The sequence below is a fragment of the Zootermopsis nevadensis genome, unplaced genomic scaffold (genome assembly GCF_977971745.1).
Source record: "Zootermopsis nevadensis isolate Lab colony 2312 unplaced genomic scaffold, Znev_1.0 Znev_ptg000031l, whole genome shotgun sequence".
NCBI lineage: Eukaryota > Metazoa > Arthropoda > Insecta > Blattodea > Termopsidae > Zootermopsis > Zootermopsis nevadensis.
Genome location: NW_028259163.1, coordinates 4,246,921 through 4,261,621, shown reverse-complemented (window position 1 = coordinate 4,261,621; position 14,701 = coordinate 4,246,921). Strand labels below are relative to the sequence as shown.

At 37.7% G+C, this 14,701-nt stretch overlaps 1 protein-coding gene across 6 annotated transcripts in view; it reads left to right on the top strand.

Annotated features, from left to right (window-relative positions):
* The window catches only part of LOC110827014 (cholecystokinin receptor-like), a 212,204-nt gene that overhangs the window by 131,023 nt on the left and 66,480 nt on the right, over window positions 1-14,701 (top strand). For all 6 annotated transcript variants that reach the window (XM_022058226.2, XM_022058225.2, XM_022058224.2 and 3 more), the window contains one exon: window positions 11,985-12,185. In XM_022058226.2, coding sequence (XP_021913918.2) covers window positions 11,985-12,185 — 201 coding nt within the window. The remainder of the gene's footprint in view (window positions 1-11,984; window positions 12,186-14,701) is intronic.

The following is a 14,701-nucleotide window of genomic DNA, read 5'->3' as shown; positions in this document are numbered from 1 at the left end:
TGTAGTTTGGTAGAAGTTTACCGACGTTTTAGAGGTCCTTGCTGCCTTCATCATCAACAAGTATACCTCTGATACGTCGGTAAACTTCTACCAAACTACACGACGCAACAACCCAGAAGACTGCCATCTTCAGACTCACCGCTGTGAAAACTTCAAATCCTACATTGTCTTAAGTAATTAATGTTCAGTGTACAATACGCCATTAACACAATTTTATGTGTAGTTAGTCGTTCAAGGGTGTCTCAGCCCATATGTCGCGTCTTCGAAATTACCGAACGGATTTTGACAAAATTTGGTATTTGGAACCAGCATTGTTATTTATGAAGTGAATTTAGGATCTAAGGTTCTCTGATCGTTAAGATTTTAATAATTTTAATCTGCTAAAATGTCTTACGTGTATTATTTTTGTTAAGGGAACTAGAGATTGGCCTCGTCAACGCTGAACGAACATTTGGATTTCATAAATTTCGGGGGAATTTCTTCGCCATCTGTAAGACACTTAGGTTCTTAAGGTCTCCGATCCATAGTGTTGTTATGTGGGATTACTTAGGGTGACGTACAGAACTTTATAAAATTACGTCAAATGTTGAATCGTTGCTAAGATCCGAGGGTAAAAATATTTTTCAATGTTGACAGGCCTACATTTTAATTCAGGGTTTACCGCTGAATCTGAGGTTCAGTTTAGAGTTGAAAGGAGAGATTATATGTTGTAGTAATATCATTACACATCAAAGATATTTGGAACGGTAATCAGTTTAAAGGGAAATGTTCTCGCTGAAGACCAATGTCGAGTGTCCTATTAGCCTAAATCGTAATGAGACGAGAGGGTTGGCTGTGTGAGCTTACAGAACACTTTATTTCCGCTACCAAGCCACTGCTTCCTATGTCATTAGCGTTGCATCGGTTTCTCGGCACAGATGCGCGGTGTATCCATTCTATGTGACCTTCTCGCTAACGCACGATGTAGTGTCTGACATTTGAGATAACGTTCTAGCGAAAAATATTATTTTTCATACGTAGTTTCCCCTCTGACGTTAAAATTTTCTGTTTTTACACGGTGGTTATTATAGTTTGACGCTGGAATAAGATTTGTCTTCTCGTTTCGTTTCGTTGATCTTACCAAAGCAGAATATTTGAACATAAAAATAAATTAACTTACGGGTGGATAAAATTAAAAATTATTTCAAGTTCTCGCAACTGCGATAACTGTCTTCTGCGAATACTCTAGTAGAATTTTACCGACGTTTCAGAGTTCCCACAACCCAGAAGACATCCTTCTTCAAAGGGAATAATCATGATTGTGTATCCTAACATAATGCTGTTAGGATAATTAAAGAAGGATTTTGAGATTGGTTTAACATGTAGAATGCACATACATGAGATATTCGTACAAGATTTTGATAGTGGAAGACCAGGTTTATGTTTGGATAATATTAAAATGAATATTTTAAATTCGGATGTAGCACGCATATACATTAGAAATTCGTACAAGATTTTGGTCGTGGAAGAGCAGGTTTATGTTTGGATAATATTAAAATGAATATTTTAAATTCGGATGTAGCACGCACATACATTAGAAATTCGTACAAGATTTTGGTCGTGGAAGACCAGGTTTATGTTTGGATAATATTAAAATGAATATTTTAAATTCGGAGTACTGCTGCGGGAAAATTCAGGTTTACGAGAAGTGCACATGTGGTCGGCACTAAGAGGCTGTAAGATTTTTTCGACTCAACAGTTTTTAATCCTTCGGGACTTCGTGTCATGTCTAGTTGCTAGGGGATTGTCAGGAATTATTTTTATTTATTTTTTATGTTGGAATTATGAGTAATGTTGTTAGAAATAAATTTTATTTGTTCTTGTCGTGTAAGAGACTTGAAACAATACATAATTTATTTTACATGTTTTATTTTGAAAGGACGCCAATTTCTTCGATCGATATTTATTAGAATTTTCTTTATTTTAATTTTGAGCTATTGCATGAACGTCGAAACACACGGCTTATTCGAACACACAACAGCTTACAGACTCTCCCCCAAGCCGCAAAGGTGCCATAAATCCACATGAAATGTATCTCTTGCTACTGTTTTGTGCAACAAACTATAGGAGACATAAATTCAGACGAGATCTGGTGTAGTACATTCGAATTAGTTTGTCATTATCTTTTGGCAAAGTGGTTACGATGGGGCAAAGCAGATATTATCGGTTGAATTAAGTGAACAATTTCATTTCTGTATTCGTAGGAAGGTAACTGTAACTGGCACAATGACCATGTACTCGTAATTATTATTATTATTTAGTGTTCTGTCTGACGACAGGTCCATATGAACAGGATCCTTCCATCCTTTTCTCGGACTGGGACCTGTTCATATACGTTCTTGGCAGATGATCCAGAAGTGGTTTGCCATTGCCTTCTTCTGTGTGTGAATGGAGTAATTGTTGGGATGCCACGGAGGAAAACTCCGTGTTGCCTAGACCACGGCCTTGCCCAACACAAGTTATAAATTCGGGCACCGCCGGGAATCGAACCCGAGACCCCAGTATTACAAGGCCAGCGTTCTAACCGCTAGACCACCTCATCTTATTATTATTTAGTGTTCTGTCTGACGACAGGTCCATATGAACAGGATCCTTCCATCCTTTTCTCGGACTGGGACCTGTTCATATACGTTCTTGGCAGATGATCCAGAAGTGGTTTGCCATTGCCTTCTTCTGTGTGTGAATGGATGCCACGGAGAAACCGGGGAAGCCCCCGGAGGAAACCTCCGTGTTGCCTAGACCACGGCCTTGCCCAACACAAGTTATAAATTCGGGTACCGCCGGGAATCGAACCCGAGACATAAAATTAGAAGTTTACGTGTAGGTGGTCCGGTAATTATAATAGTTAATTAAATAACCACAAGTCTGAAAAATAAACTTTTATTTCTGCACGAGTTCGGGTGGTGAAATCGCTGAATAAGCCGTCTACCTATAGAAACAAAAACTTTTGGTACAGGAGCTCGGAAATAGAATAATTACATATTTCAAAACAGGTTGTCCCAAAAAGTTGTATACATATCATAACACGGAATATTAATTTTATTATTTATTTCGGTGTCTTATGTTTACGAACTGAACCTAGTGTGTTTATGATATCCTGAGTTATATACATGAACGGTGTTATCCAATTCGTCTTTGTAATAGTGAAGTGTTTTCTTTGCGGTGCGGACTGAATATTAGGAGAACTTGGGCTTAATAGGGTTTGCTAAATTTTGATGAAATTAAATAGGGAGGGTTTCTCATGCAGCCCTCCCGATTTAAACTCATCAAAATTTATCCCCCCTCCAACGGATGCCGCTAAATTAGTAACTTAACTTTCCAAATTATACCTTCAGTATTCTCTAACAAGCAAATCAAAATTCTACCGTCTTTAGTAGCAAACTGTCACTAATTAACGCCCTAATGTCTTCACTGTTACTCTATCCTTACCAGAAGGACGAACGGGTATTGCCTGGGGACCTTCTAACTACAATATATTCTTTCTCCACTCTTCTGCTATCCTCTCTGTCTCTCTCTGGTTGGCGGTCGGTACTGAAGGGAACAGGGCTGACTCGATGGCCTCCAGGGGACGGAACGATTTCGGGGGCGGCATATTTTACTTTTCTATTCGGCTTGTTGATAAATGAAAATTAACGACCTCGAAAGTCCCACATCTCGAGTAGTTTGATACTGCGTTCTGCAGTAACTACCAAAATACGGTTGAATTTAGTAATGATTTAAGAACATAATTCACACCAGTTTGAAAATGTTTCGGATGTAATCGCTTTCAGCTTTTTTTTAACCATCATTCTTGGCTCCTGTTTTAATAAAAACGACTCCATTGGTTTTTTATTAGTGTTTGCAGACGGCATTTTGAGCTCTTTTTAATTTGGGGCGAAGTATTTCGTCGTCTGCTGCCTGTGACGTCATGTTTATAGCTTATTTAACATCAGTAACTCAGACTGTATAGTGAATAACGAATTGTAAGGGATGTTGAAGGAATCGGCCGTGGTCTAATTTAGGGAACCATCCTCGACATGTGATTGGAGGGACTGGGGGAAAACCACGGTCAGGATAGCCGGTGTCCGGACCGAGATTTGAACCCCGGACTTCCACAACACGAAGCAGCAGTGCTAATGAAATGCCTAGAATCGAAACGCATCGTATATCATGAAGCCACACATTTATCGTGTCGAGACCACTCGCATTCTCTCCCCCCACCTCGAAAACATTTGCTTCGCCCTTCCGCCATCGTAGCGCCAAGAGTTGAAAAAATTGCAGACATTTCTCTCTCTGGATCCACCGATATGAAGCCAGATTTATGGGCGGTGGAAAAGACGAATAGTGTTTTTGACCGGGCAGTAGAATTTGTCCGTACTGTATTTAATAGCTGAGATTTCGTAGTCAGTATAAATAATCTACTGGCTGAACGACCGGGGTTCGAATCCCTGCTGGGCAAGTTTTATCTTTTCTACGGAACCTCCAGATAGACTCTGAGAGACCAACGAGTTTTCTACTCAATGGGGTTGAAGCAGCCGGCGCGTGAAGCTAAGCAGTGACATCTATCTAGTGTCGAAGTTAATAAAGCGTGGAACTGTACTTCTACTTTTCCATACGTCAACATGGCGTGGTGCGTAATTAACTCTCTAAAACCACGTGGTTTAACAATAAATTTTAAAGCTTTTATTCGTGTCTTATCTATGATTCTACCGTAAAAAATAATTATTTACTTAATCAGCGTTAACCAGTTGATATTTGTAATGGTGAAGTGCTGTGTTTTCTTTGCGGTACGGACTGAATTTTTTAAAAAAATGATATTTTGGTCAGCTTTGACTTCAAAGAGTTAACTTCGGAAGTAAATTTTGCTTTTATCGTCCATACTTTAGTTAAGTTTATTACGTCAGGTTTTGAGGTCTAGGCTACTCTCATAAGATACACGTATTTTACAAATAAATTTGTTTTTCTTTGTATACCGTGCTTTATTGTGTTTTTACGAGTCATTTTATATAAAATCAAATATTATATTGGGTTTTATATATACTGGATTAATCTGGTTCATGATAGGGACTTGTGGTGGGCTCTTGTGAGCACGGTAATGAACTTTAGGGTTCGATTAAATGCTGGATATTTCTTGAGTGGTTGAGTGATTGTTCCATGGAGTAAGGAAGCAATATATATTTGCATTTTGTTATTTTATGATTCTACAGCGTATCAACAAAATTCTAAAAGTGAATATTTAATCACTACGTATAACGAACCTTTGCGCTGTAAAACTTTTGAGCTCGATGTAAATTTGTTATAAGCATTTGTCAATAAATGTTGGTTCGTTCAGTTGTTGTGACAATATTTCGACTTATCAGCCATTTCCTCTATGCGGGGAAGTCATGAACAATTAATTGTCGTCGGCAAACAAGTGGTTACAGATGAGTTGCACAATGGACAAGTGAGTAACTACTGTAATTTGCTCAGAGCTTTTCCTCACACCGTAATCGAAACACATGAATGTCGCTCTAACAAAGACCCTCATTTCAAAGCGAGTTGCAAATTTACTGTCGAATTTTGGTCTTCTGGGTTGGATCGCCGTTCGGAGTCTGACATGTTGTAATCTATCTGGAATATTCTACACGGCGTCACATATCAGAAGACCAAATTCGACGTCTTTACATGTAGAGGCTCAAATTCTTATAAATTTACTATTTGATTCTGTCGGAAAATTAAAATTATTTTAACCGCCAGGCGTAATCCATCGTCGCACTGTCGCTTGTGGGTTTGGTTTATGTGAACGCGGTTAGGTTGTTAAATAGAAATTTGGGTGGGGGGGGGGGGGCAGAAAGTTTGTGCTGTGTCTTGAACTCTATTTGGAAACATCCGACATAGTTTAGTATTTGACACAATTGTTACTAAATGCCATAGATCTTACACACAGCGAATTCCAATCCGTTGATTGGATTCTGTACAAAAGCCCCTGTAGATGGTTTCCAATTAAATTCGAATCTCCAGAGATGAAGGTATAGAGCCCCTGAACGTAAAGACTGAAGTTTGCGGGTTGGGAAATGTTTCATTGCTAATCAACAGGTTGTCATCTGATTCAGCTCATTTGAATTGGAGATCAAAGTCAGAAAATAACAGAGGGTTTGGAATTAGTTTGCTGACAAAACACGTAAGTCAGTTAGTAGTCAATGTTTGGCGTAAGGATTTTTTTGGCTGTTACATTAACGTTTTTAAAAGTTGAGGTAAAATTCTTGGGTGCTTTCAAATAACACCAAACTGTTCTCTTAGAATAAGTCAGGGTGATACAAATTTTTATTTTCTCGGACCAGACAAAGTCCAGGAAAATGTTTTAACAGATCAAATTCTACGCGTCTTTGAATGGCTTGAGGTAAATAAAGGGTTAATTTACTGTGTCAGAAAATCAATTACGTATAAGTCTAATGAAACCAGGGATATTATTCATGAACTTTAATGACCTGATGATTTGAATGTTTGCACAGTGATTGCTAACATTGTCACTCAAGTCATGTAAATATCGTGAACGTTACACCACCTGTCGGTCAGAAATGTGTAATGTAATTTATCATTTCGGTACATTGGCTTAATTAATCGGCTTTGCCCCATAAATTAAGATTTACTTCGTAAGGTTTACATTAGAGTAGAGGTTCCCAAACTTTTATACCTTAAAACATTTCATAAATTTCACGCCCCCCCCCTTCCAGAACAATTGCAAGCAAACAGATTTGACATAAAATTTAGCTATGAGTATACATTTTTTTTTTATAATTTTGTATATATTATTCAATGCGTTTAATTTAAAAAAACTGTAATAAAATATACGCTTCATACGTGGATTAGTGGGATGGATGTGGTTGCTTCTGTGAACATAATTTATCATACCGAGATTGGAGTTTTGAAATGACCGCTCTAAGGTCGTTTTCCAGGTTCATCTTAGAACGATACTTGGTTTTGATGGCTGCCACTGCTGAACTGCCTCAACCAAGCGAAGGATGTTAGAAATGTTTCTCCATATTTCGTTAAAAAAAGTTTTTCTTACTAACAACACGCCACCCCCTCAGAAAAACCACTCGCGCCCCACACTTTGGGAACCTCTGCATTAGAGGAACTGATGTAAAGTTGCGTAGTGATTTACGTTTCACATGTGTTATTTTTAATTTAATACATTTTATTGGTAGTTGGCTGGTTCTTGTGAACATTTTTATGAATCTTCGTATTTCATGATGGCGGGGAATTTTTTTTTTAATACTTGAGCTCGTATCAGCTTCTCAAAGACTCTTTTCCTTGGAGTTTGATTTATAGTAGCTGTCAGAAGATTGGAAGTATCAAGGTCACGAATATCGTGTCGCTAGGTTTGCTGGACTACGAGTTCTGATGTGTCTTCAATCGTCTGGGCTACGTTGCACGTTTTTTGTGACTTTTAAGTTTTTTATTTTGGTGGCTATAATCAGTTGATACCTCATTTACCGAATGTTGCTAGTGAATGGTTGTAATTTCTGCTTCGTATTCGGGAGGTTTTGCGGTTAAATTTTGAAGAACAGCTTTCCTGGAGTGAGTTTTGTGGTTTTCCTCAGTTCCTCCACGCAAATTCCGTTATAGTTCCTTAAATTAGGCCACGACCTCTTTCTGCTCATATATTTAATATTTATTTCTACTAATTATTTTATAATTTGATTAAATGATACAGGCCATAATCTCAAAATTCTGTCCTTTATTCGAATCCCGGTAAAGATATTTTCTGGTGGTTGGTAACTAAACACGAAAAAATGGCGAAACTAGGAACAAAATTGGTTTTATCGGCCGGAAGATTACAGGAACAAGGTTTGGAACCCCTCCCCCCAAAAAAGTCCTGGGTTTGAGTTCTAGTGAGATGTTTAATTTAGAAATAATAATTTCCTCCCTATAATATTCATCGTATCGAATAATCAAACCTTTATATTTCACGCAATGCAGATATATAAGAAATATAAGCATTCGTCGAATTTCGACGAAATCTGTTTAGTGTTTAAATATTATCCAGATGGACTTTTGGATTCGAAGGTTAAAGAGTCTATGGATCTTATGAAGCAGTTATCGAGTTAAGACGCTGTGAAAAATAAATCCCTGCCAGATGGTACAGCCCACAGAGCTCAGCTTGCGTGAACCGAGATGCCATCTTGAGACTGAGGGGGTTCAGTCCGATGCTTGATAAATCGATGTTGATCTGGGAGAAGGATTTGATACGTTACGCTGTGGGTAATTCAACACAAATCCCTCTCTTCGTGGTAGTTGAATTTCGACAAATACTTGAACATTTGTAAGACATGGTTCTTTACGTATCGAGCAATTACTGGTAAATAGAACAGACAAGAACTTGGAGACGTAGCAGCTGGTTGGGGACTTTCCTCCATCTTTTGTCACGCAGGTCTAGGATTCGATTTCCGGTCCGACTTTTCAATTCCTCGATTCATATATCGATATAAATCGCTGACAATTTCTTCCATGTTCTACTTTATCGATTATTACAATGCCGATCGCCATTAAGATCGGGAAAACAAGTACTTCTGAAACGTTGGTGAAGATTTGTACCAGAGTACACGGTGTTACGACGCAGAAGACAACCATCTTCAGAACGTATTTAAGTAGCACAGTTGAGAAGGCATCTGTAAATAAATTATAGATAAAAAAGGTTTGATATGTGACTAGATATTTCACAAAACGTTTGTTAAAATGGTATTTAAGAGACTCTCATCAACGAAATATAACTTTTATAATTTATTTATTAGTTGTCTAATTAGTTTTTAGATGTATGGGGAAATTACCGGCGTTTTAATTTGCAGAATTTAAACTCTTAAAACTATTTCGAATTTCAATACAGTTGCTGATAACATAACTCTTAAGTATTTTGATGATTTACTTAGAATTCTGCTTTACAGGTTTAACACGTGCAGTGTATAACGAAGTGTCAAGAATATTAATGCATTTTATACATGCAGAGAGAGTCGGCAGTAAATTATTGAAGCGTCACCACGTGGAAGAGTTTCAAAGGCAGAGATGTGAAGACTTTCATATGGATTTGGGTTCGTTTGTACTCCACGCGATGATGTTTCAGCTTCGAAACTGTGAGGTCGTGTGAAGAAGTATAGCCGAATGCAATAAGCTGGCGCGTGGTTGTGGAAAAATAAAGTAGGATCATCACGACAAGGCGAGAAAAGTGAGATTTTTTTGGCCCAAAAAAAAACGTCAGTGAGAAATCACGTTCTCATTTTATACAGACTTGGTTTTTGGATAAAACTTTACCGCCGGAAAATTTATAAAAAGTCGGCTGTAGGGGATTATAAAAAAGACAGTAATTTGTCAGCTGTTGCGATTACAATTAAGGAATATTCAAATTAAAATATATTTCGCGCTTCAAGCTGTGTGACGCTCAGCGTCGAGTTATGTTACCTTACCTGCTTTGAGGGTCCCACGGTGGTCTAGCGGTTAGAACGCTGGCCTTGTAATCCTGGGGTCTCGGGTTCGATTCCCGGCGGTGCCCGAATTTATAACTTGTGTTGGGCAAGGCCGTGGTCTAGGCAACACGGAGTTTTCCTCCGGGGGCTTCTTCCCCGGTTTCTCCGTGGCATCCCAACAATTACTCCATTCACACACAGAAGAAGGCAATGGCAAACCACTTCTGGATCATCTGCCAAGAACGTATATGAACAGGTCCCAGTCCGAGAAAAGGATGGAAGGATCCTGTTCATATGGACCTGTCGTCAGACAGAGAACTACAAATAAAAAACCTGCTTTGAATATATGAAGTTGTTTAGCTATTAAAGAAATTACCCGTAATTTATGGAACCCAAATTTTCGTTACTGTAGGGAAATTCTTTAACATCAAAGAGATACTCTATCCTGTTGTCTGATACGCTGGCATTAACTCCTGCTATAGGCCTGTAGCTTCGATTAATGAATTGGGAGGGGCATGGAAGGAAACGGTCGTGTCTGACTTGGGGTAACATTACGGAATTTGACTGGAGGGACTGGTGAAAATCATTAGAAACTGAAATCAGAATAAACCGCTTCTATTTCGAGTTTTGAACCCGGTGACTTCTGAATATGAATAATCGGTGATAACCGCTCGGATGATGAAGAATAAAACAGTTTTTGGATTATTTTATCTACAAATTTCATGGCGTGAGTACAAATATGACTTGTCTTCTGGGTTATTGCGTCGTGTAGTCTGGTAGAAGTTTACAGACGTTTCAGAGGTGCATTGGTGGAATTGTCCTGATGATGGAAGCAGTAAACACCTCTGAAATGTAGGCAAACATTTACTAGACTAGACAGCGAATCAAACCATTAGACAGATATATTTAATTCCTTGTATTCTTAAGATAGTGTAGTTGCGTCATATTGTGACTTATTAAATTAAAATTAAATTATTTGGTTATTCCGTCAAATCACAATGTATTTAAATAAGATAATTAAAATAATTAAAATAATTAAAATATCATTCTGTGTTCTGTAACAAATTGAAGTTGCATTTAAATTTGAGATCTTGGGGTACTGTCAAAAGTAGGTAGTTTTGAGGTGACGTGGATCGATAGATAAATTGTTTTAACGGCGATATTTTGCGTTGTGACTGAATATAATTAACCCTGACGTGTATGTGGCATCTATACAACGAAACACGGTGTTTTTTACCCGCTCGTAACATGGAATCTAACCTAACCTAACCAAACCAATGCCAATTTGTTTTCTAATAACTGTCTTATGACTACGCTCTGTGTTCAGATAAGAGTGGATCAACTACCGTCAATTATAACGCGTTTGCTGTTGCACCACTGATCCCTTCAAACCGTTGACACTCCCCGACGAGCGTTAAAAATTAGTAATTTCGTGTTCTGAACGAACGTGTCATATGAATTTTTATCGACCGAGTGTCAAAAACATGGAGTACGGGTTGGTCTCTGTGGACACCAATCACAATTCGTGGATGATGAAGACAAATAATTTACAATTCCATTTGTCTGTCTCATCTGCGTGCATTTTTTTTTCCGCCCGAGAGTCACTGTAATAATGTTATTGATCCCAATCATGATTGTAATGGCGGATTTTATAATAAGTGCGACATTTTTTAAAGCGTGGTTAACGTATATGAACGCCTATATTGTCAAGTCCAAAATAAAATCCTGACAGAATAATTTAAGAATGGTAAACGGGTTTACCATTCTTAAGCCACGGTGGTCTAGCGATTAGAACGCTGGCCTTGTAATCCTGGGGTCTCGGGTTCGAGTCCCGGCGGTGCCCGAATTTATAACTTGTGTTGGGCAAGGCCGTGGTCTAGGCAACACGGAGTTTTCCTCCGTGGCATCCCAACAATTACTCCATTCACACACAGAAGAAGGCAATGGCAAACCACTTCTGGATCATCTGCCAAGAACGTATATGAACAGGTCCCAGTCCGAGAAAAGGATGGAAGGATCCTGTTCATATGGACCTGTCGTCAGACAAAACACTAAATAATAATAAGATGAGGTGGTCTAGCGGTTAGAACGCTGGCCTTGTAATCCTGGGGTCTCGGGTTCGATTCCCGGCGGTGCCCGAGTTTATAACTTGTGTTGGGCAAGGCCGTGGTCTAGGCAACACGGAGTTTTCCTCCGTGGCATCCCAACAATTACTCCATTCACACACAGAAGAAGGCAATGGCAAACCACTTCTGGATCATCTGCCAAGAACGTATATGAACAGGTCCCAGTCCGAGAAAAGGATGGAAGGATCCTGTTGATATGGACCTGTCGTCAGACAGAACACTAAATTAAAAAATTAAACGGGTTTACTTCAAAATGGCCATATCGTGTTGCTGGTTGTTAAAATTGCGAAAGGTATTTTTGGATGTGGTGTGAGAGGCGATAAATCTTTATGTTTGTTAATGCAATAAAATTGTATCGGTCAGGTCTGTGTGAAAAAAGAACTCCTTTCTTCTGTTCCAGCGGTGTCAGTTTCCGTGGGAGTATGGACTCTGGTGGCGATTTCTCTGGAGCGCTACTTCGCCATCTGTCGGCCTCTGAAGTCGCGACGATGGCAGACCCAGTTTCACGCGTACAAGATGATTGTAATGGTATGGCTTGCGAGCCTTATATGGAATTCTCCGATCCTTGTCGTCTCTCGACTCCAGGCCATAAAGGTTACAGGTAAATTAGCCCCATCACATTTATACAACATTCTGTTTTGTTACAACGTCTGATTTTAACATTTCTTGAAACCCAGTCCTCTGATATGACGTATTTTAACAGGATCATCTACCGTTTGAAACAGAAACGCAAGGAATTGTTCCACCTGTTTCAACAGCCATTGAATCCAATCCACGCCCTCAAACATAATATTATTCTCCGATTTACGTACCTTAAAATTACGTGTTTATTTTTGAAAGCAGATGAACGAAGTACTGAATTCTTAAAATCACAGTCAGAATTTTGTAAGAGTATCTTAAGTACTTTATTGGGTTACTGTAGCATGGTATCAACATTATCAAAATAATTGTAACCGAATCAAACTGCATTAAATTCGGTGACAGTAACGTTTCGGAGAAATATTTTGCTTCCATCATCAGGTTTCTTCACCCTAAATCATCACCAGTGTGTCAATCACAAATAAGAATTTTTTTGAACGTATTAAAACGTTCGTAGCGTCGCAACGGTTGGAAATACTGTCAGTGTTGTGCCAACATTTTACACTCGAAATTACCTCTTTAATTCTGGAAACCATTTTTGTATTAAATTTCTCTGTTTCACCTTTTGTCAGTTTGAATCTCTGTAATTTTCCGTACATCTGTTTACTGTTGGGATAATTTAGTTCTTACATTTTATTTGCACATATCGAACTAGTACACGCCATATGGTTTTGTTTTTCTAACGCATTTATCATCGATACTAATCTGTCTGTTCGATCTCTTGAGATATAATTCATTGAGTTAAGTTTTTTTTATTGGTCCATATGTCATTTTGTTATCTGGCTTTTACTAACAGATGCAGGATTATCCTACAGTGCGTGTTACTTTTTTGAATTTATCTTTGTAATTTTTCGTTTCTCATTTCTCAGTCGAAAACATTCCAGACAATAACAATTATGATGTTTATAATAGTGTTCGTTTGTTTATATCGTCATAATTATCCTTTATCGTATTAATATTTATTATCATGGATTAATTTGTATCAAAACACGTTTTAATTGCATCGAGTATGTTCCGGGTTGATGTGCCTTGTGGTCTGGTAGAAGTTTGTCGATGTTTCGGATGTTCTTTCTGCTTCCATCATCAGGGCGTAGAGTAATTTATTATTACCCTGATATTTTAGGCATAATCACCTGTGAAATTGAATTTTAAATGTAGTTAGATCACCTCCAGAAAATATTCGTTAATAATTTCAGAAAAAATTATCGATAAGATATCGGTTCAATATAAGTTTTGGGGGGGGGGGCTAATAAGACTTTGCAATTCGGACTCATTTTATTGGCTATCGCAGGCCATATTTGTTACCATGATTTCTTTTTAATTTGTTTAATTAATAAATAGTTAGTAATTAAAATATCTATTATATTGGGTCCCGATAGTAGAAAATGTATAATTAAACTATTTCTTCTGTCAGATCCAATAGAATAGGTTATTACAAAACGTTGTAGTTTCTTTTTAAAGTATTCAGCGACGTACTACGTTCAGAGAATTGTCGATATTGAATTACTAAGGAGTCTGTAGTGATGTTTAAAATCGTCGTGAACGTTAAAATAAATTATCTTATAAATTTCGAACAACATAGGTTAGAATACCGTTACATATGAGATAATGATAATTCTGCTGGTCGTATACTTTGGAATAACTTTCCAACTTTAACTGTGATCTCGAATCTTCATTCCTGGCAATAAAAAATGTTTCGCGTTATTGCAGTGATTCATGTTGAATAATACGAGACGTGGGTGTGTCATTACGTCGAACATTACGCCTAGGTCCATATTTGTGAAGGCTTGCTGTTGGCTAAAAGATATAAAAGTTTTAAACACGTAAAATGTATGAGAGCAAATAAAATATTAAATTACTTAAAATCTGTAAAGAACATTCCGATCGTAACATGAAAGTATATGAACATTCAAATGTCAAGGACAACTTTAATCATACATTGACAATGTTAGAGATCTTTTTAGTTTTTAAAACAAATTTAATCTTCAGATATTCGATGATGTAATATGAATAACGTGTATTATTCGATTGTGGATTTATGCAATGGAGTTTGCTGAAGAATTCATATAATATAATGTATTTAAAATATAGTTTTATATACTTCTCTACTATTTTAAGGTCTGAAAAATATAATTTCTTTTCGGTAGTGACGTGAACTCCGAATGTCGATTCAACTGTTTCAGTCAGTGTTCACTGATACTGCTTATTATAATTACCATAATCTTTTAAAGCTACATTCGACTCTTCATACAATAATAGGAATATTCAACGTTTTTCAACAATTTTCCGCAAAGAAATTCTGTGCTGAAGTTTACCGACGTTTTATAGCTCATGTCTCGTCAGATCCCTGATGATGGAGGCAGCAGGGACCTCTGAAAAGTCAGAAAAGTCAGACCCACTCGCCATGAATCCCTCATTCTGTTTTAATTTTAATTTAATTAAACATTATTGTACGCATTTTGTTTACTTTAAACTTGG